This window comes from Tamandua tetradactyla, chromosome 4, assembly GCF_023851605.1.
Source record: "Tamandua tetradactyla isolate mTamTet1 chromosome 4, mTamTet1.pri, whole genome shotgun sequence".
Classification (NCBI taxonomy): domain Eukaryota; kingdom Metazoa; phylum Chordata; class Mammalia; order Pilosa; family Myrmecophagidae; genus Tamandua; species Tamandua tetradactyla.
The window spans coordinates 185,016,477-185,037,331 of NC_135330.1; the positions used below are offsets into that span (position 1 = coordinate 185,016,477).

Here is a 20,855-nt window from a genome sequence, read left to right on the forward strand (position 1 = left end):
ACATTCATATAATGAAGTGTTCTGCAACCATTTCTAAGTACACATAAGTTTTAATGACGTGGGCAACACATATAATATACTTCATAAAAAGGAAATGATGAGTTCTATGTCTCTACCATTATAAAATACACAGGAAAAATGACTACAAGTGGTGAACTCACCGCCCTCACCCCTACATGGGACATGACTCCCAGGAGTGTAAATCTCCCTGGCAATATGGGACCTGACTCCTGGGAATGAGCCAGGACCTGGCATCATGGGATTGAGAAAGACTTCTTGACCAAAACAAGGAAGAGAAAAATGAGACAAAATAAACTTTCAGTAGCTGAGAGATTTCAAATGGAGTTGAGAAGTTATACTACAGGTTATTCTTATGCATTATACAGATGTCCCTTTTTAGTTTATGGTGTATTGGAGTGGCTGAAGGGAAATACCAGAAACTATTGAAGTGTGTTCCAGTAGCCTTGATTCTTTTGTTTATTTGTTTAGGTTCTTAAATTTTTTTTGACAAACCAAAACAACATACAAACACGAACATTCTTAGATCATAGATGAATACACAACTATGCGATGACATTGTGAGCGACTGGTTGTACACCACTATTTTTTTTTAAATATATGATCACATTTACATGAAATATGTAGAATAGGCAAATTTATAGATACAGAAAGTAGACTAGAAGTTACCAGGGTCGAAGGGAGGGGAAAATAGGGAATTACTGCTTAATGAATAAAGAATTTCTGTTTGGGGTGATGAAGAAGTGCTGTAAAATAACACTGATAATGGTAGCAAAACATTGTGAATGAATTTAATGCCAATGGATCGTATACTTAAAAATGGTTAAGATGGTAACTTTTATGTATAGTATTTTGCCACAATGAAAAAAAATTTTTAAAGGAATGAGATAGATTTACGTGTGTTAGAACAATCTTCAAAATTTACCAGAAGCAAGGTGTGGCATAGTATTTAAAAAGCACACTTTTATCTGTGTAGAAACAAGGAAAGAGGGAGATTTTACACATGCTCACATATGCTTTTATATGCATGGAATAGTTTTAGAATACATAAATAAAAAGGTAATGGTGGTGCCTCTAGGAAGGGGGACTAGACACCATGATGTAGTGAAGAAAAGAAGCTTAGTAGTTTGCTATATTCCTTCTTGGTCATATTTGATGCATGAAGTGGTAAAAAAAATGTGATTTAAAAAAGATTAATTTTTTAAAAGTTTGCACATACAGAGATCCACCCTGGAGGAACATAAACTATAAATTGGGTACTCCCTAGTGTAAAAGAAACTTAAATGTTACCTCTCTTTACAATAAAGTAATGCATTTTAAAGCCCTGGGAATGTTAAGACACAGGGTTATGTATGAAAAATCTAAAAGCATAATTCATCTGAATCCTTTATAATTAGTGATTATTACATTATTTAGACCCACAAAATAAACAAAATTTTTTTAATTTTTAAAAATCACCAACTAATTTGACTTCTACTGAACAACTAGAAAGATCAGGATTTTAACCATCTCTCCAAGAGTGTACTGACAAAATAAGAGCTAAATTTAGAACATTCTGATACATATTTTATAATGCTCTGACTTACCAGGTTGTTGGTCGTGACTTATGTGTAGATTGGGTTCATTTTCCAAGTGTGAATCTGATTTTGGTTTTGGTCTCAAAGAAGGGAAGAATTTCATCATCAGATCTGATGGAGGAGGAGGACTCACGCTCCTACTGGATTTGCTCGAGTCTTCTCCCTTCTTGACTGGTGCAACCTTCCTTCTTACTGTTTTTTCCAGCATATGTATTTCACTACTAGGGTAGCTTGTCTGGGGACTCCCATAAACTGCTTCATTCCCAAGAATTACATCATGTTTACATGAATTCTCCTCAAGGTCAGTCCAAGTTCTTTCATCATCAAAGTCAATTTTATTCATACTTGTAGATGAGGCCCTTCTTGAGCACTCAGGAACTTTATTTGTCTTGCTTTCTATTACCAAAGACTCATCACTACTATAATCTTTATCAGACAAATCTAGATCAACATCCCCCCTTTTATCTTCTTCTTGAGTTCTAGTGTTCTTGAAAGGTCCCTTACCATCACAAATTTGTGGACTATCTTCTCTGCTGCTGAAATATCTTTCTTTATCTTCAATTGATGGCTTTATGGTAACATCAAGCTGTTCCTCAGAGTCTGTGCTACTATCACTGTTCATAATACCGTCATCATCACTCACATTTCCTCTAGTTTGGTTTTCCAAAATGTTCATTTGAAACACTTTCCTACTGATTTTACAAGATTGTTCCCTCAATTCAACAGGGGAGGATACTGAAACAAGCTTTTTGGGTGTGACCTCACATTCACTCTTATTTTCCTGTTCGATACTATCTGGATTTTCATTCTGGTTACACTGACTAACAGGATCTACTGTATTTGTCTTCTCCTGCAAAGTTTTAACAGGGGTAGAAGACATCCGGTGACCTTTGCAAATCTGTTGATCCCTTTCTAAGATTTTCAGCACAAATGAAGAATTACTGGAAAATGATATTTCATCAGCAGCTTTTTCTAAAAACAAAAATTCATCTAACTCCAAATTTTCCTTTTCCTTTTCTCGTTCCCAATTTTCTAATTTTTTCTGAAGAGAAACATCAAGAGAAGATTCTACATCTTTCACTGTCTCACCTATCAGGTTCTTAGAAACCATGCCTGTCAAAAGAGGAAGTTTTTCTTTACCTGGTGTCTTATTCCAGACTTTGCAACCAGTATCACAAGATTTCATACTATCTACTAGTACACTTTCTTTACTATTAAATTCAACTTTTTTTTCTACTTTGATTTGATCTCTAAATTGTCCATCACATTTCTTCCCTGTTTGTATTTTCAATCCTGATGGAGAGAGGCTTTTTCTATTATTACTCTTAAGCACTTTTGACTTTTGACCAAGTGTGGCAGAACCACTCTTGGTTCTAGTTTTGCTATTCTTTTTAACAGTAGGGTTTTCTGTATACAGTTCTTTATTTATAAGAGCAGTTTTCCGCTGCAATTGTTGTCTATCTACTTTAAACACAGGCTGGTCCTCTAAAATGCTCTGATCAGTGACTAGCTTATTTTCTTTCCCTTTCTGACACTTAGATTTAGCATTAGTAAATCTAGCTAACCCTTCTCCCCGTTTTAAGAATGGCTGTTTTGGTTTTGGTTTGATTAACAATGATCCTTCTGCTTCCTAAAATAAAAGAACAATACGTGGATTAATTCTGATATATCCAAGTAATCTCAAAGTTATTTTTAAAGCAAATTATAAATTAATCTCTAAAGTCTTGGAATAATTTAATAGAAATAGTTGAAACACTAACCCTTAGCTGTTTTTGCTTCATTTCTTGTTCCTCCAACAGAATTTGTTCTTCTAAGTAGTCTTCAAATGTCTGCTTCCTTTCTCTAATAGCAGCTTTAATAGGCCTATCATAAAAGTAGAGAAAAAAAGTTATTTAAAATGCAAATCATAATCTGGTAAATACTTTACAGTCTTTGTTCCCAATATTGATATCCCTGACTCCAGTGAGAACTAACCTTTTTAAAAGTCAAGGACACCCTTTGAGAATCTAGTGAAAGCTACAATCCTCTTCCACTCCCCAAAAACACCAAACTACACAACATGATTTAGGAGTGTCAAAGAAGCCCTCTGAAGTCCATCTGTTGACTGTAGGTTAGCTTGGAATAACATATTCATTACGTATCTTTTAAATATATTTCAGAATAGCATTTTTTCAACTGAGAAAGAAAAATCCTCAACAACTTAAGTAGAGCAACCATCTGGAGAATCATATTGCCCATACCATAACACACATTAAAATATTTCAAACATATAAGAAAATAAACTTAAAATAGTTCATCTTTGCCATGAAATTTTTTAATTTTATGACCTGACTAATTATGCAATTATAATTTATAAGTGATATAAGTGATACCAAGTATGAGAGTCCACATTCATTTTCCTCATCTCCAAAATAGGACTTATCTAATTATTTGAGAGAAGATTCATTTTATCCAGGTGTTTTTCTTAGGTGAAAGAACTTCTTCCAATACAACGTCAAATTTTAGCTTCTATCACCCTACCTCCTACCTTCTTTCTGTTGCCCACAGTATGTAATAGGTTATATTTTCAGCCTTATACTTGAAAGCATATTCAAACGAAAACTATGGATTTTTCAAACAAAGAAAATGCTCAATATACAGACTGGCTATTATATTGACCTATCACATTTTTTATCCCCCACCCCCATGGATGATACCTTTCTTCAATATTAACCATTTCTGAGGAATCATCAATTTTTTTTAAGTTCATATCATTGCCTTCCTGAATCTGTTCCATCATTTTCTCCCAACATAAAATGCCTTCTCCTAGAATAAAAATTAGGGACATTTTAGTTCAAAATGAACAGATTAAAATCTTTAAACTTGAGAAGTTTATAAATTTTAAAAAGTAATGTATGCAAAATATTTTAGAACTCTCAAGGATTTACATAACATGATAAAGAAAAATTAGAACTCCCCAACTAAGATATTTATATTCATCAAAATGTTAATACTATAAAAAAAGTGGTTTTTCTAGATTAAAACAACTACAGAGTTAACAATCAAATGCAATGCATGAATTTAACTGGCTCCTGGTTTTAAAAAAAACAGCAACAAAAGACATTTGAGGTAGAATAGGAGAAATTTCAAAATGGAGACTGGATATAAAAAGAATTGTTATTAACCTTATTAAGTCTAATAATGATATTGTGGTCACATACAGGACTGCCCCAATTTTTACTTGATACGTGTTGAAATGTTTAGGAATGAAGTAACATGTCTGTAAATTACTTTCAGTAAAATGGTTCCTTAAATTATATGCATATAGATATAAATAGAGATATAGATATAGGAATAAATAGATACACACATACAAATGCAGACAAAGTAAATATGGCAAGCTTTGAACCTAGGTTGTAATCATTGCAGTAGTCTTTCAACTTTTCCAGATTTTGAAATTTTTCAAAATAAAAGGTCAGGGGAGTGTACTGTTTAAAAAAGAAGAAAAGGATGTTTGATCTTTCCATACTAACAAATTAACTATAAATTAGGAATAAAGCATTATGCACAATGGGATCCAATTCTAAGTAATACATACAGACATCTTTTGTTGTATTATTTGTACACTTTTATAATTTAAATTACTCAAAAGAACACACTCATGTCCTACCATAAAGAACACTGAATACTGATATATTATTTGAGAAAAGCATAATCATTAAATTTATGGTTATGAAGATTACAGAATATACAATAAGCGTTTTCCATGTTGATTGGGAAAAGAACTCATTATCATACAATACTCCTTGATTACAACAATGTTAAAAAAAAAGAAAAGCAAGGGAGGAGCCTGGAATAGACTAATACAACAAAAAAAGAAAAGGAAAAAAGGGAGACTAGAAGAAAATACACCAAAATGCCAAGAGACTTCATTTTTGTAAACCATCAAACTCCAAGTGTCAGTCACATGCTAGGAGGTGTTAGGTACCAAAATATAGAGGCACAGTGGAAAAGCAAATCATATGTCTGCTAATAACACCTACCACCCTATTTCTCACACTTCATATTCTCTATCATGCCTCCCCTCACCACCACACATGTTAAAGCATCTTCAAACTATTTCTAAGCTTCAAAGAAAAATGATACATGCAGAACTCACCTCTTTTTGGAGACTCCATGCTATACGCAAGGTTTTAAGTCAGTGAAGTCACCAACTTACTTCCTGCTCAGGGTCAGTGCTGTGCAACACGCAGAGCCTTACAACGAAAGCCATGACAGACAAGGAAGAAGTGCAGAAAGGAATTCTCCTGTCTTAGGACAACTTGGCCACACTGTTAGTCGAGTACAGAATAGACAAATACAAGTAACTTACCTGTAGGATGGTCATGATTTTCTTCTTTCAAATCATTTTTTTTCACAAATGCTTCTTGATAATGTGCCTCATAAAACAAATTGGGAGAACCACCACTTTTTGACGTTAAGACAAAAGCTTGATTAGTAGTTCTACAGAGATTACTTTGTTCATCAGGTAACACATTAGAAGTAAGCATTTTCTCTTGGGTTTGATTCTGGTAGGTATATGATGGTAAGAAGGTCTTGGTTTTATCTACAATGGATGAATCACCTGGAGATTTGTATTTTTGTCTCTGATCATCAGGCAGTAGAGCTGAACCTTGCAATTAAGAAAAATAAGCAAAGCTTATGACTTCCTACAGTATTTTCTCTTCTGCCTAGTAATGCCCCCCACCCCACAAATTTTCTCTAAAGGAAAGCAGTATCATGCATTTTTTTAAAACCTCCTTATTAGGAAACTGGTTAACCAAAACCTGAAATTTTAAAGTCCAAAGTGAATGTACCATATTTTAGTTAGGAGCATATTTATGTCATAATTCACATGTAGACCAAACTGCAGCACCTCCTTATCCAAGGGGCATGTTCACAGCTCATCAAAGGGGAAGCAGCCCTGTATCTGTGCAACCAACAGTTAAAAAGGGAGTATCAAGGCAGAAGTTGCAAATGAACTGACTTCTTCCCTAAAGACCAAGAATTGTTCTTGGGTGGTAGAATTACAGGTGACTTCTTTTCTGTATTTTTTAATATCCTGCATTATACTTTGTTTGCTTTGGATAAACAGAGGAAAGACCCTCTAGACTGATGTCCATTGCTGCGATACACTTCGTAGGGGGTAGGGGGTATATAACCCATCCCGACTGCCATACCGCCCCCCTGAAATCTTGCTACTATTCTCCCACATGATCTCATCTAAATTTGAAAGTTAAGACACAATGACAAGTGTTTTATGAAATAGTCTCTGCTATATATCACTTATAAACCATCCACCTCTGCCCAGCCCAGAAATTCAACTACAGCACTAGATAGGGACCCACTGAAAGTTAAGTTTAATCTCTCTTCCTTCAGAGCAATACCCTACCTCCTCAATATTTTGACAACTGTTCATCCGAGTTCAGCCTAAACACATCTTTGAGCAATACCCTAAAGAAGCAGTTATCAAAGTACAATGCATAGATCCCCAGAGGTCCTTTCAAGGTGTCACAAGGGCAAAATTATTTTCACAATAATATTAAGATAGAATTTGCCTTTTTCACTGCACTGACATTTGCACTGATGGCACAAAAGCAGTGTATGGAACTGTTAACGCCTTCACTAGTCAGGACAGCAGCACTCATTCTCCACTGCCATGCATGTGCAGTTAACAAAACAATGCAGTTCACTGAAGACTGTCCTTGATAAAGTAGCAAAAATTACTCATTTTATTAAATCTCAACCCTTGAGAACATCTTTTTAATATTCTATGGAATAAAGTTTCTGCTGTATACCAAAACATAGTTGTTTTAAGGAAAAGAACTTGTGCAATCGTTTGAGTTGTACGCTCAACCAGCTATTCTTTTTCAAGGAACACCATTTTTATTGAAAAGAATGAATGACAAATGATTAATAATTTAAACCTGGGTATTTGGCAATCAGTGTCTCAAAAATAAAACAAGTGAGCCAGTTTGTTCAAGGAAAACAACTGATAGTATTTTTGCCAATGACAAAATTGAGCTTTCAAGTAAAAATTAGAACTTTGGAAAACTTATATCCACCACCCTGAGCTGGACAGCTTTATAAAACTTCAAGACTTTACTGATGAGATTGGTGGTAATATTAATGAATATAATTTTTTTACTTTGTATAATGAAATACATCAACATTTGAAGACCTACGTAACTTAGTGAACCAATATTTTCAAAATGACCAGTATTACCAAATTGTGCATGATGGAAGATCCATTCTGAATGCTGAGCTGTTTCAATATATTTTAATGTAAAGTTCTTTAATATGGTTTCAGATTCCATACTGTGATTAACTGGTAAGAAATGATCACTAGTTGAGTTCTGGTGCAATATAAAAGAATGCCAACAATTATCTGAAAAAGTTATTAAAATGCTCTCTTTTCCCAGTTACATACCCATGCAAGGGTGGATTTTTTCCAGTCTTCAACCAAACAACTTATCTAAATAGACTGAATACAGAAGTAGATACGAGATTTAGTTGAGTTTGTTTAAGCCAGACGTTAAAAAGATTTTAAAAAATATTAAAACAATGCCATTTTTCTCATTTGTATGTTTTAGAAAATAGTTTTAAATTAAAAATGTTATTTATGATAATATGTAATTGGCTGATTTATTTTAAATAAATTAATTTTTATGTTTGTCAATTTTAATTCCTAACACATTAAATATTGATAGAAATAGCCCACATCACAAAGCTCTTTGGGATCCTCAATAATGTAAGTGTTAAAAGGAGTCCAGGAATGTTTGTATGTTAAGAATGTTTGTGTTGTTTTATCAATAAAAATATTTTTAAAAAAAAGGACTGCAGGGACCAAAAAGTTTGAAAACCAAGCCCTAAAGCAAACTGTTCCACAACTAATTGGGGCTAGCTCCTATATTAATAACTTTGAAATCTGCCTCTGCCATAGTGCTATTTCTATTTTTAAAAGCATCACAAGCTGTGATTTAAGTGATCTTATTCTTATTAAACAATCTATAAGGAAACCCTGAACCATTCAAATACTTCAAGACACACATCACATGTTCTGTACCTTCTCCAAAGCAAATATCCAAATGCCCTAACCCATTCTTTATTTACTGCAATTTCTCACCACCACTTCCTGCCCCCAACCCAGTCATAATGTACACTCATTTGCCAATGTCTTTTCTTCTTTTGTATTCTCTATGCCTCACACAATCTCTGAACAGGACAGATATTTCCTGAATCAATAATGTGTCTCTTAAAAGGGAAAGCCAAGAAGCAAACACATTACTCCAGCCAATGTTTTCAAACTGTGGGACATAAACTGTTAGTAATGCCGTCACCAGATGCAACAGGTCATAGTCAGCATTTTAAACAACGACATAAAAAAAGAATAATTTTTTATTTTTTTCTCTATATTATCATTTTATTTCTTTTTCTGTTGTCTTGCTATTTCTTTTTCTAAATCGATGCAAATGTACTAAGAAATGATGATCATACATCTGTGATGATATTAAGAATTACTGATTGCATATGTAGAATGGAATGATTTCAAAATGTTGTGTTAGTTAAATTGTTTTAATTAATAAAAAAAGAATTCACAATTCTTAAAAAAAAAATAAACAAATAAATAAAACTGAAAATGTCCTTACTACATGCCAGGCACACTAATAAAGACTGATTTATGAAATTTCTTTGTCATTATGAGTCATGATTTTAAATGTTTTTGTTACTATGGAGTGTAATAAAAAAATTTTCAGTCACTGCTCCAGATCAGGTTTCAACAGTTTTTTCCCTGAATAATATTAAATGATCTAGCATGTGATATAAGAATACTGTCATTTATTACCACAGACAATATTTTTGGTACAGTTCTTCAGCTGAGCAGAGTGGCTTTTTCACATATTTACCTTTATGATCCCGAGAGGTTTTTCATTCCTCTGGCAGGGGTTGTACCCCAATAGCCCTAGGTCAGATTTCGCTTCTAGATATTTTACTCCGCTGGCCTTTTTTTTTAATAAAGGTGAATGCCTTTAAACACAGCACACAGCTCCAGAACATCACACCCCCCACGTCCTAATCATATTATAACATCAACATTATTTCATAAACTTACCTGCCTGGCCCTGAAAGAAATTGGCATCTGTAACACACAATCGAAGAACGGTAGAAATAATCTGTCAACCAATGTAAGAAACGTAAATAACTGTCTATCATTGTACTAACTGAACACGTCCTACATATACAAATACCTGCGAAGGCATGTTGCCCAGACACCAGAGTGAGCAGCTTTTCTTGTTCTCTCATGAGTCTCTGCAGTTGCTCTAACTGTTGTCTTTTCAGCGCTTCTTGCTTCTTCTGTTGTACTTCTTTCAGCTTATTAAACATAAAATTAACTTTATTAACTTTAGATTTCTTCATGGACTCTTGCTACTTACATTTATCTTAATTCCTTCCATAGCCCTTCTCATATCTTTCCTATCAAAGAGTTTCAAAGAAGGATCCCTAAGTAACTAAATCACAAAACTCTAAAAATCAACTTTTCATGAAAGATACCCTATCAATTTTCTCAACTAGGAAACAGAAACAGCCATATAAATTATTTACAGTTTTTACCAATCAATGTAGCAATATATTTATGTCATATATTTAAAATGTTTCACTTTCTCACATTAGACAAAAGGCATTTGGTACTCTGAGGATTTCAGAGTGCCAGGGGGAAGAAACAAGAGGTCCCGGAACAGACAACTTTACTACATAAATAGAAAACTGCAGTAACACAAATACATGTATTAAGCCAAATCCTGTTGTACCTGCTCAAGTTTTTTAAAAAGTGGGTCTTTATAAGCTGTTTCTTTGAATTCACTTGCAAGATCTGGGATAAAATCATTTTTGCTATCTTGCTGGTGTCTAGGATCATCCAGGCGTGCCACCATTTGTGGTTCCTTTTTAATTAAAGGAAAGACCACATGTGCTTCAGATTTATCTGACTGTAGTTTGTGAGGGCTGTTAGACTCCAACTTATGTTCTTCATGAAGTGAATCTTCTTCACTTATAAAGCTGAAGCTATTTGTAAAATTAGTGACTTTAACAGGAAAGCTGGCAGAAATATTCACAGCTGCTTGATTTTCTCCTTCTGCTTCCAAAATAGGAAATTCACGATTTAATATGACTCCAGCACGAGAAGGATTGGTCATCCACTGGGTTAAGAAATTCTGTCCACTGTTCAACTCTGAAGAGGTTGGCATCAGGAACATTTTAGTCCAATGACACTATTAGAATTCTGTAAAAGCTAGAAGAGCTATTGATTTCCAATACCTATAGACAGAAGACAGTCAACAAAAAGTATCAGTTAAAGCTATTAGATGTCTTATCCAAAACTAGCCCAAATCTCAATCCCAAACAAAAATTTACTGAATGTTTCATATAATGTCTTATATGAAAGACTAACTAATAAACCAATAGGGTATTAAACTACATTTAAAAAAAAATCTTAAATATCCAAATTGAATGGATCAACTAGCCTGAGATCCCTTTTGAGGCAATCATTCAGTTACTGATGATTTTATGCAGGTGCTAGATCATTTGATTCAAAATTATAGAAACTAGAATACCCTGTAGGTTATTCAATTACGAAAAAAAAGAAAAAAAAATCTATTGTCAAAATCAGCTGTGACCCCCACAAACATTCTCATGCTTCTGTCCCTAAACTGGCATTGCCTCTTTGCCAACAGGGGAGCCTGTGTTCTCCCTGGTTTCAGAATAAGTCACATACACCCCTCCATGGCTTTACCTGGCACTGTTTCCCTCTTTCCCTTACTCCCTCTTCTCCCTGCTACCTTCTCTCCCGGGAAGTCCCCTCATCTGTATTCCTGAAAGTCTTCTGACATCACTGTTTTAGCATTTTTCTTATCATTAGCAGTATTTTGCTTTTATGTTCATACCCTTCTAAGTTGTGATTTCCTAAAGATACCTATATATTCACCATTGCCTGGCATCATGCCCGGCAAGCAGGAGGAATTTGACAAATATTTGCTGAAACCAAGTTAAAATTAAATCAGAATACTGAGGTTATCTTGAATACAAACTCAGTATTATAAAACATTACTTGTTCTCATTCAATGTTCAACAATAGAAATTATATTGAGCATACAATAACAGAGTAGCACAGCTACCCTGTATGAATTATGATACTTTAAAATCACCAAATTCCTTGAAGTTCTGATACATGTGAACAACATAGATGAATCCTGAAGACATCATGTTGAGTGAAATAAGCTAGACACAAAAGGACAAGAATTGGGCGGGCCACGGTGGCTCAACAGGCAAGAATGCTTGCCTGCCATGCCAGAGGACCCGGGGGGGTTCGATTCCCGGTGCCTGCCCATGTTAAAAAAAAAAAAAAAAAAAAAAGACAAGAATCGTATGATCTCATTGATATGAAATAATTAGAATATGCAAATGCACAGAATTAGAAACTAAAATACAAGTTACCAGGAGCTGACGTAGGGACAGAGAATGGGTAATTAATGCTTAATTGGCACAGAATTTGTTTTAGTGATGAAAAAGTTTTGGAAATGGATTATCATGTGGTAGTATAACATTATGAATATAAGTAACATTAATGAATAATATATTTGAATGCAGTAAAGGGAAATTTTAGACTGTTACATTACTAGAATAAAAATTTAAAAAACAAACAGGAATGTACAACACAAACAGTGAACTCTAATGTAAATACTGGATTGTAATTATTAGTATAACTATAATAATACTGTTTTATAAATTATAATGAAGGTACTATACTAATGTAAACTATCAATAACAGGGAAAACTGTGCATGTGAGGAGAGGTATATGGAAACTGTATTTTCTGCATGATTGTTCTGTAAACCTACAACTTTTCTAATGAAATTAAAATTTAAAAAAATTCCTAATGTAATTTTTTCATTATGCAATATATACACCAAAATTGGACATCAAAATGGAGAAGATGCATCCTTCCCCCTTTGTATGACTGTGACCTGACTCAACTAACATTTACCGCATTCTTATACCATGCTAGATACTGTCCTAGGCCCTGGGTATAAAGCAGTTAATAAATCAGAATCCAGGCAGTGGGGAAAATACATAAACAAAATTAAGTAATTTATAGGATATGTTATATAGCAAAGAGTGCTAAGAAAGTAAAGGTCATGTTGGGGGAGGGAGAGAGTAGACAGGAAGGTCTGTTTGGATATAGGGTGGCCAGAGAAGACTCACTGAAAGGTAAAATTAAAAGACGTGGAGGAGATGAAGGAGCAAACTGTGCAGATAACATAGGAAGAATAAGACCCAACCATGCCAGACTTCCTAACCTCCACTGTAGAAATCAAGGGGTACACACCTGCCCTCCCCACCCATACCCCATCTCTCCAGAAACCTACCAGTTCTCACAATTCACCACCAATACCTATCTTAAATTCTCCAAGATTAATCCAATTACAGGTTTAAGCCTATTTATGTCAGTCACCATAAGAAGCCCCATATTCCCAAATCACCCTTGGCACCTTTTATACTCCTATCCCCACGTAATCTATACATGCCTTATTCCGTGTCCATCTCATAAACCTCCCCAATCCCAAAACATTCAACATCCACCAACAGTAAAGCCCTTTGTCATACTTAATCTCTTCCCTGGGCATTCCCTTCACATTCCTGAGAACGCTTCTTCCTAGGAAGCTCATACAGAGTTAGACTGCTTGGCTGTAAGGTAATGTGTTCACTTACTTCTTCTCCTCTGCTTCTACACTATTGCCCCTTCCCCTACCATAAAAAAAAATACCCAATTCTGACTCTATTATGTCCAGACTATATAACCTACTACCCCTCATTTATTGTCTAGGCAGCCTCCAGAAGTCACTGGGATCCTCGTTAGTTCCTTAAAAATGTCTGGCGGAGCAACTGGAGGAAAGGACTTGTCTTAAACTGAAATGGACAAGAATGGGGATGAAACAGGTTTGGGGAGTGAGTAATCAAGAGTTGTATTTAGAACGTGTGAGGATACCTATCAGACATCCAAGAGGAGATGTTGTGTAGACAGCTGGATGCACAAGAATGGAATTCATGGAAAAGGTCAAGGCTGTGAAGCATAAACTTTGGTATTCTCAGCAAATAGACGGTATTTAAAGCCTTGACACTGGATGATTACACTACGAGATTGAGGCCAGACAAGAAAGAGAATAGGTAAAAACTGTAGTGTCCTTGAAGCCAAGTGAATAGCATTTCAAAGAAGAAACAGGGATTAGCTGTGTTAAATGCTGTTAATCGACGGACATCGGAGGAGGGCTGACAAGTGACTTCAATTTCACACAGCAGAAGTCACAATGACTTCAATACGAGTTTGGTGGACAAAGGCTTAAATGGAGGGAATGCATGAAAGAATAAGGAATTGGAGACGATGATAACACTTCCAGAAGTTCTGCTATAAAGGGGAGGAAATATTTGGGGCAGTAGCTGCACAGAAAAATAAAGTGATGAGGGATTCTTCTAAGATAGGAGAAATAATAACATAGCTGTAAACTGTTAAGAAGGGAGAGAAAGGAGCACTGCTACAGCCATATCCTTGAGGAGACCAGGGCCAAAGCGCCGGACAGGAAGGCCCAGCCGAGAGGCAGGCCGCTTAGGTCTTAACCCGACACGGCCATCGCCTCGGCGTCCCCGGGCCGGGGCACCCCGTCCGCCCCCCGGGGTCTGCCGGCCGCGGACGCCTCACTCCCCGCATCGAAGCAGCCCCGAAGGGACCGTGCACCGACCTTCCCGTACCCGTCGGCCCTCTAACTGCTAGGGCGGCCGACCGAAAGGGCTCCTCCTTCCCGCCCGCCGACCATTTACCGCTGGGCTTCCCCTCGGCTCCCGCTCGCGCTCCCGCTACTCGAATCACTACGAAGCTCCGCCGCCTCCCGCCGCACTTACGAACCAGCCGCCTCTGCCGCCTCCTCCGGCGGGAGCCCGACCCCCGCCCCGCCCCGCCCCGAGGCCGCCTGGGACGTGTAGTTCACAGCGGCCCGCTGCCGCTGGGGCGCACGGGCCATCGGAAACACGCACACCACAACTCCCGACGATGCGCCGGAGGCGGTCGTTACCGGGGCGCGGCGACGCGGCGCCCGGGCGAGTCGGTTCTACCGGGGACTTCCGTGTGGCCCCGCGCGGAGGCAGCCGGCGCTGCCTGTCAGGGTTGCGCTTACGCAGGGCATGTGTCTGCTTCTTCCCCGCAAGGCAGGGAGCGTAGAGACTCAGACTCACAACCTGGATACAAAGTAGTTTTTAGAGGCGGTTTTTGATTGCGTACCTTCTCTTTTGGTATTACTTTTTGTTGTGTTTGTCTTTGTTTTCCTCTTTGGCTGGATGTGACTTAGTAAAGAAAAGAAAAAGGACAATCTGCCACTGTTTTATAAGGCGAAGATAACAATGCCAGAATTCACTCCAAATATAGTCATCTTTTCTCGAGTAGCTAGCAGGTGGTTTGGCGGCGTGTACCCATTGGATATAAATACCGAGCCCGGAAAGCGGAGAATTCAAGAAATGTGTTTGGTGGATGCAGACACAACCTTTAATCTAGGAAGTTACAGCACTGCAAGTTTGGCATAGCGTACATAGCTGGCCTTCGTGTATGTTTAAACAACAGTAATCCAGATGAAATGTTTGAAGAAATCAGATAAAGTTGCCGTTTATAACAACCGCCAAAATAGCTGAAGTAAACTACCAATGGTTAAAGGTAATTAAAAAAATTTTTTTTCATAGAAATTGGCCCCACCCCCCAAAAATTACTTTCTGTTTAAAAAACAGTTCTGCTTCCCTCTATCAGGGTTTGGGTTTTGCTTTTCCTTTTTTTTAAAAAAAATTTCATTATGCATGGAGGACTCTAGAGGCTGCACTTCCAAGAATCACACAGCTATTTAAGACACCAGACAAGGACTAGAATGTCAACTTAGGATTCAAATATTTCGTCTTCATTTAAGATAGGCAATTGACTTGAAAGCCTGCCCCCACCCTAAAGTCTCATCATTTTTCTAACATGTTGTGTATCTGAGGCACTCACATTATCCTCTACATATGTGCCTATATTATATTCCTATATTTTTATTCAAATACACTGTGTAGTACCACTGCTCACATGGCTTGCTGACTGAATAAATAGAATGGGCCTTTACTATATTCATGTCTTATCCTGCTATTAAAGTTAGGTTCTAATCTGTAAATTTTCCTCTATAGTCCACATAATTCTCACAACTGCCCACTAAACTTGATGGGTCCTCTAAATCCATTACAGGGCAGAAGGAGTGGAGAGGAAGAACTTCCAACCTCTGTTCTGCCAGATAATGAAAGGCTTAACTTCATTAGCTACTCCTATCCTTAATGCATCTTTAAATATTGCTGTAGAGAAAGGTTAGACTAAGAACTCCCATGCAGGGGTTATAGCCACAAATTACCCATTCTGATACAATCCTTTGTGCCATCATAGGAGTCAGGAGGGCACTATAATGTAGTAAGAGCCCATGCTTTGGAGTCAGGAAGGTGTGGGATCAAATGCAAATCTGACAAATTACAAAGAGGTCTACAATCTTGAGCACTCAACCTCTTTGAAACTCACAGTCTTCTCATCTGCAAAATGAGGATTATAATAATAATAATACCTACCTCATGGTTGTAAAGAACTTTATATTAAAAGAAAGTATACTAAAAACTTAGCACATCAAAATAGCAACTAAAAGAATTAAATGAACTTAACTAGGGACGTAAAGAATTTGTACACAGCAAACTACGTAACATTGCTAAAAGTAATCAAAGGAGATCTAAATAGGTGGAAAGATGTTCCCTGCTTGTGGATAGGAAGCCAAAATATAGTTAAGATGTCAATTCTCCCCAAGTTGATCTACAGATTCAACACAGTACCAATCAAAATTCCAAAAACGTACTTTGAAGATTTGGAAAAGCTAACTACCAAATTCATCTAGAAGGGAAAGAGACCCTGAATAGCTAAAAGCATCCTAAAAAAGAACGAAGTGGGAGGATTGACACTCCCTGACATTAAAACCTATTATTAAGCCATAGTGGTCAAAACAGCATGGTACTCGCACAAAGACAGAAACCTTGACCAATGGAATCGAATCAAGAGTGCAGAAATAGACCACTAAATCTATGGTCAACTGATTTTTGACAAAGCCCCCAAATCCTCTGAACTGGGACAATGTAGTCTTTTCAATAATTGGGTATGGAAGAACTGGATATCAATAGCCAAGAGAATGAAAGAAGACCCCTATCTTACACCCTACACAAAAATTAACTCAAAGTGAATCAAACACCTAAATATAAGAACTAGCACCATAAAGCTTCTAGAAGAAAATGTAGGGAAACATCTTCAAGACCTAGTAATAGGAGGTAACTTCCTAAACTTTACACCCAAAGCACAAGCAACAAAAGAAAAATAGATAAATGGGAACTCCTCAAAATCAAATGCTTCTGCACCTCAAAAGACTTTGTCAAAAAGATGAAGAGGCAACCAACTCAATGGGAGAAAATATTTGGAAATCACATATCAGACAAAGGTTTGATTTCCTGTATATAGAAAGAAGTCATACAACTTCACAACAAAAGAACAAACAATCCAATTATACAGTGGGCTAAAGATATGAAAAGGCATTTTTCTGAAGAGCAAATACACATGGCTCAAAAGCACATGAAGAGATGCCCATTTTCTCTGACTGTAAGGGAAATGCAGATCAAGACTACAATGAGATACCACCTCATACCTATAAGAATGGCTGCTATTAAACAAACAGGAAACTATAAATGTTGGAGAGGATGCAGAGAAACTGGGACACTTAGGCACTGCTGGTGGAAATGTATAATGGTGCAGCCACTATGGAAGACTGTTTGGCTGTTCCTTAGGAAACTAAATATCGAGTTGCCCTATGACCCAGCAATAGTGTTACTTGGTACATACCCAGAAGAGCTGAAAGCAATGACACAGACAGACATTTGCACACCGATGTTCATTGGAGCATTATTCACAATCACAAAAGATGGAACAAACCAAATGCCCATCAACAACAAGTGGATCAACAAAATGTGGTGTATACATACAATGGAATATTATGCAGCAGTAAGACAAAATGATGTCCTGAAGCACATGACAAGATGGATGAGCATTGAGGACATAATACTGAGTGAAATTAGCCAGACACAAAAGGCTATGTACTGTATGATTCTACTTTTATGACCAGCATAAAGGTATAATCAGAGGCTTATAATGCAGAATATAGGGGACTTAGAGATACATAGAAGCTAGAGATGGGTGAACTGTTAGCTAATTGGAGGTTGAACTCCAATGTAAGGGAATAGATAGGAGTGAAGGTGATTCTCTAGTGAGTCTAGAAGTAATATTATTATATTGAAGATGAACAAGATTGAAAGGGGTTGTATAGACCTATGTGTCCCACTGACACTAGAAATATGAATGAGTTCTCATACGAATTACTTCAAAGATATGATTCTTGTATAAAGCGTGTTTAAGTCCAGGGTACAGGTGGGAAACCACTTCTGCATGCTATGAGCTATGTTCAGAAGGAAACCATCAGCACTACCACAGCAACAGCAGAGGTAAATAATGGCGTGAGGGACAAGAGTTAAGAGGAGGTTTAGATTTCCTAATTGGCGAGGGTGTGTTTATTGGTTTTCTGTCTCTTGGGAACAATGAAATCATCTAAAATTGAGAATGTTGATGGACTGTGGATTTTGGGCCCTCTACATGATGCCCAATGAATGCAGGTGGCTGAAGGATGCACTGACGAAGAAGTAGATTGGAAAAGATGGTGTATATTTATGAACAAATGTTGTGCTGCTACAAAGAGGAACAATGTTGTGAAGCATACAACGATGTGAATGAACATGTGGAATATTTGGTGAGACCAAATAAGCCAGAAACAAAAAAACAACAGTGGTATGGTCACCTTTAGAAAATGCTTATAAGAAAACAGAGGACTAGATTGTAAGCTTTTAGAGCAGACACATTAAGTCCGGAGTAGTGATTATTATTTCTGGATTTTGAGAGGCTGTTATATATATATAACCTGATATTTAGAGATAAGAACGAAGCTGCACAGGTTGGCGTTAAAGTAATTCAGAACATAGGGGTAAGAGGAAGATAGTGTCTATAGAACCACACATACTCTTTGAGACCAATGGAAGAAAGGTTTATTTGATCTGCAACTGAAATTTTCTGTAGTGCATAAGCTAATTCAACCTATCTGTATAGCTCATTTGAACAACTGAAACACAGGAAGCACAGAATAAGAAAGAGGTCCTTTAATCCTGTATAGATTATTGAAAAATCCGAGAGTATATTAAGCAAATCATCAAAAAGTATTGGCAAAGAGCCCTGAGGGAGGGGAGAAAGACTATGAAACGATTAAACCTTACCATCAGAGAATTCCCTGATACTGTGTCAAACTTTAGGGACACCTAAATCAATAGGCCATGCCCTCGATCATGAGGCTTACTCTTATGAAGCTTATGCAGGTAGCAGAGAAGCTTAGACTACCTATAGGCATGCCTAAGAATTACTTCTGGAGGACCTCTATTGTTGCTCAGATGTGGCCTCAGTCTCTCTAACCCCAACTCTGCAAGTCAAATCTTTGCCCTCCCTATGTGGGACATGACATCCAGAGGTCAAAGTCTCCCTGGCAACGTGGAGAGGACTCCCGGGACGAATCCAGACCTGGCACCATGGGATCAACAATTCCAACCTGACCAAAAGGGGGAAATGAACTGTAATTAATAAAGTATCAGTGGCAGAGAGAGTTCAGATAAGAGTCAAGAGGCTACTCTGGAGGTTGCTCTTATGGAAGCTTCAGGTAGACCTTACTACCTATCATAACCTGCCAACCCCCAACTAGGACCTTTCCAGCCAATCCTAAAGAACACCTAGGGCAACATATAAGATTCCACAAGGGTTCCAGGCACTAGAGTAATTTGCCAGAAACCTACAACCTCCAGATGGGTCCCTGGTTCAGATAAGTCCTGAAATCTAGCCCAGCCTCTCTAGAACATCAGATGGTTCCATCTCCCTACCTCATATTAGTGACAGACTCTTCCAATATCAAAAATTTAGAACTGCCATAGCCCAAACAACCGCAATGAGAGGTATGGAAACATCAAAGGTGATAGTGGAATTATACATAGAAGACAGGATTTAACAAATAAATATGAATGCTGAATCATTAAATTGATATCTCCTTTAGTCTCCAGTATTTTAGAGCAGCTAGAAGTAAAAACCTAAAATTGTGAAATTATAACCCATGTCAAAGTCTGAAATATGTTCTACAACTAATTGTGGTGCTGTGCTTTGAAATTTATAGCTTTTATATATATATGCTATTGTTCACAAAAAAAAAAAAAAGAAGGGAAAAAAGTCTATTGTGATGATAAAAAGGTATTTAAGCCCTTTAGCCTCCTATATTCTGGAGCAACTAGAAGGAAAAATATTAGATAATGGTATGGTTGCCCATGACAAACTCTGGGACCTGTCCTGTAACCACTTGTTGAAGAGTGCTTTGAGAACTATTGCTATTTTCTTTCTCTGCTTTGTGTATATATTATACCATACAATTAAAAAAATCATAAAAAAAAAACAGCACCATACCTATCACCAAAAAAATTCAATGAATAGGTATTTTCATCTTTAGCATGATTTAAGACAGCTCAGGTTGTTTGCCAAAATCCAGTTTTACAGGCCATGTCAAATGGTTTTGCAAGCTACAAAATAACACTTGTTATTCCCAAATTATTTGGGAATAATTATTGTTTTAACATTGTTAATCTGGGTATGGAAAATGTTTCTAGAGTTGAGAATTTTTCCTTGCTGAGCTGGTGGTAGCACTGACGGCTCTATCAAGACAAAACAGACGTGCAGACATGGCTGAGAGGTGGTTCCCAAGCCCGTGTCATCCAGGCTAGGAAGAGTGACTCCAGTAAAATGGGGCACCCACTGAGAGATGAAATACACGGCCTCCTGGTAAACAGCAAAGAAGCCACAGCCTGCCTCCCTTGTGAGTAAGAATGAGGAAGAGTTCCTCACCAAGACCCCAAAACCTCAGAACTTATAAATTTTGCATTGGTAAAGAAGTTTTTAACAATATTTAAAGCCAAAAGCCATATTCTTTGAAAAAGCCTTGGTATTTAGTATAGAAAGCTTTTGCTCATACAC

General features: G+C 37.0%; 2 protein-coding genes across 8 annotated transcripts in view; one reads left to right on the plus strand and one right to left on the minus strand.

The window, feature by feature from the left end:
• The window catches only part of CPAP (centrosome assembly and centriole elongation protein), a 90,668-nt gene extending 76,078 nt beyond the window's left edge, over positions 1-14,590 (minus strand). For all 7 annotated transcript variants that reach the window (XR_013174746.1, XM_077158773.1, XM_077158770.1 and 4 more), the window contains exons 1-7: positions 14,483-14,590; positions 10,424-10,928; positions 9,863-9,986; positions 5,947-6,246; positions 4,292-4,400; positions 3,356-3,458; positions 1,605-3,225 (exon numbers count right to left, since the gene is read on the minus strand). Coding sequence is in view for 6 of the 7 variants with exons in the window: in XM_077158773.1 (XP_077014888.1) it covers positions 1,605-3,225; positions 3,356-3,458; positions 4,292-4,400; positions 5,947-6,246; positions 9,863-9,986; positions 10,424-10,867 (2,701 nt within the window). In the remaining variant the exon portion in view is untranslated. The remainder of the gene's footprint in view (positions 1-1,604; positions 3,226-3,355; positions 3,459-4,291; positions 4,401-5,946; positions 6,247-9,862; positions 9,987-10,423; positions 10,929-14,482) is intronic.
• Positions 14,591-14,819: 229 nt separating this feature from the next.
• PARP4 (poly(ADP-ribose) polymerase family member 4) overlaps positions 14,820-20,855 on the plus strand; it is a 133,954-nt gene continuing 127,918 nt past the window's right edge. The window contains exon 1 of the mRNA XM_077158767.1: positions 14,820-15,365. The gene's annotated coding sequence lies outside the window, so the exon portion shown is untranslated. The remainder of the gene's footprint in view (positions 15,366-20,855) is intronic.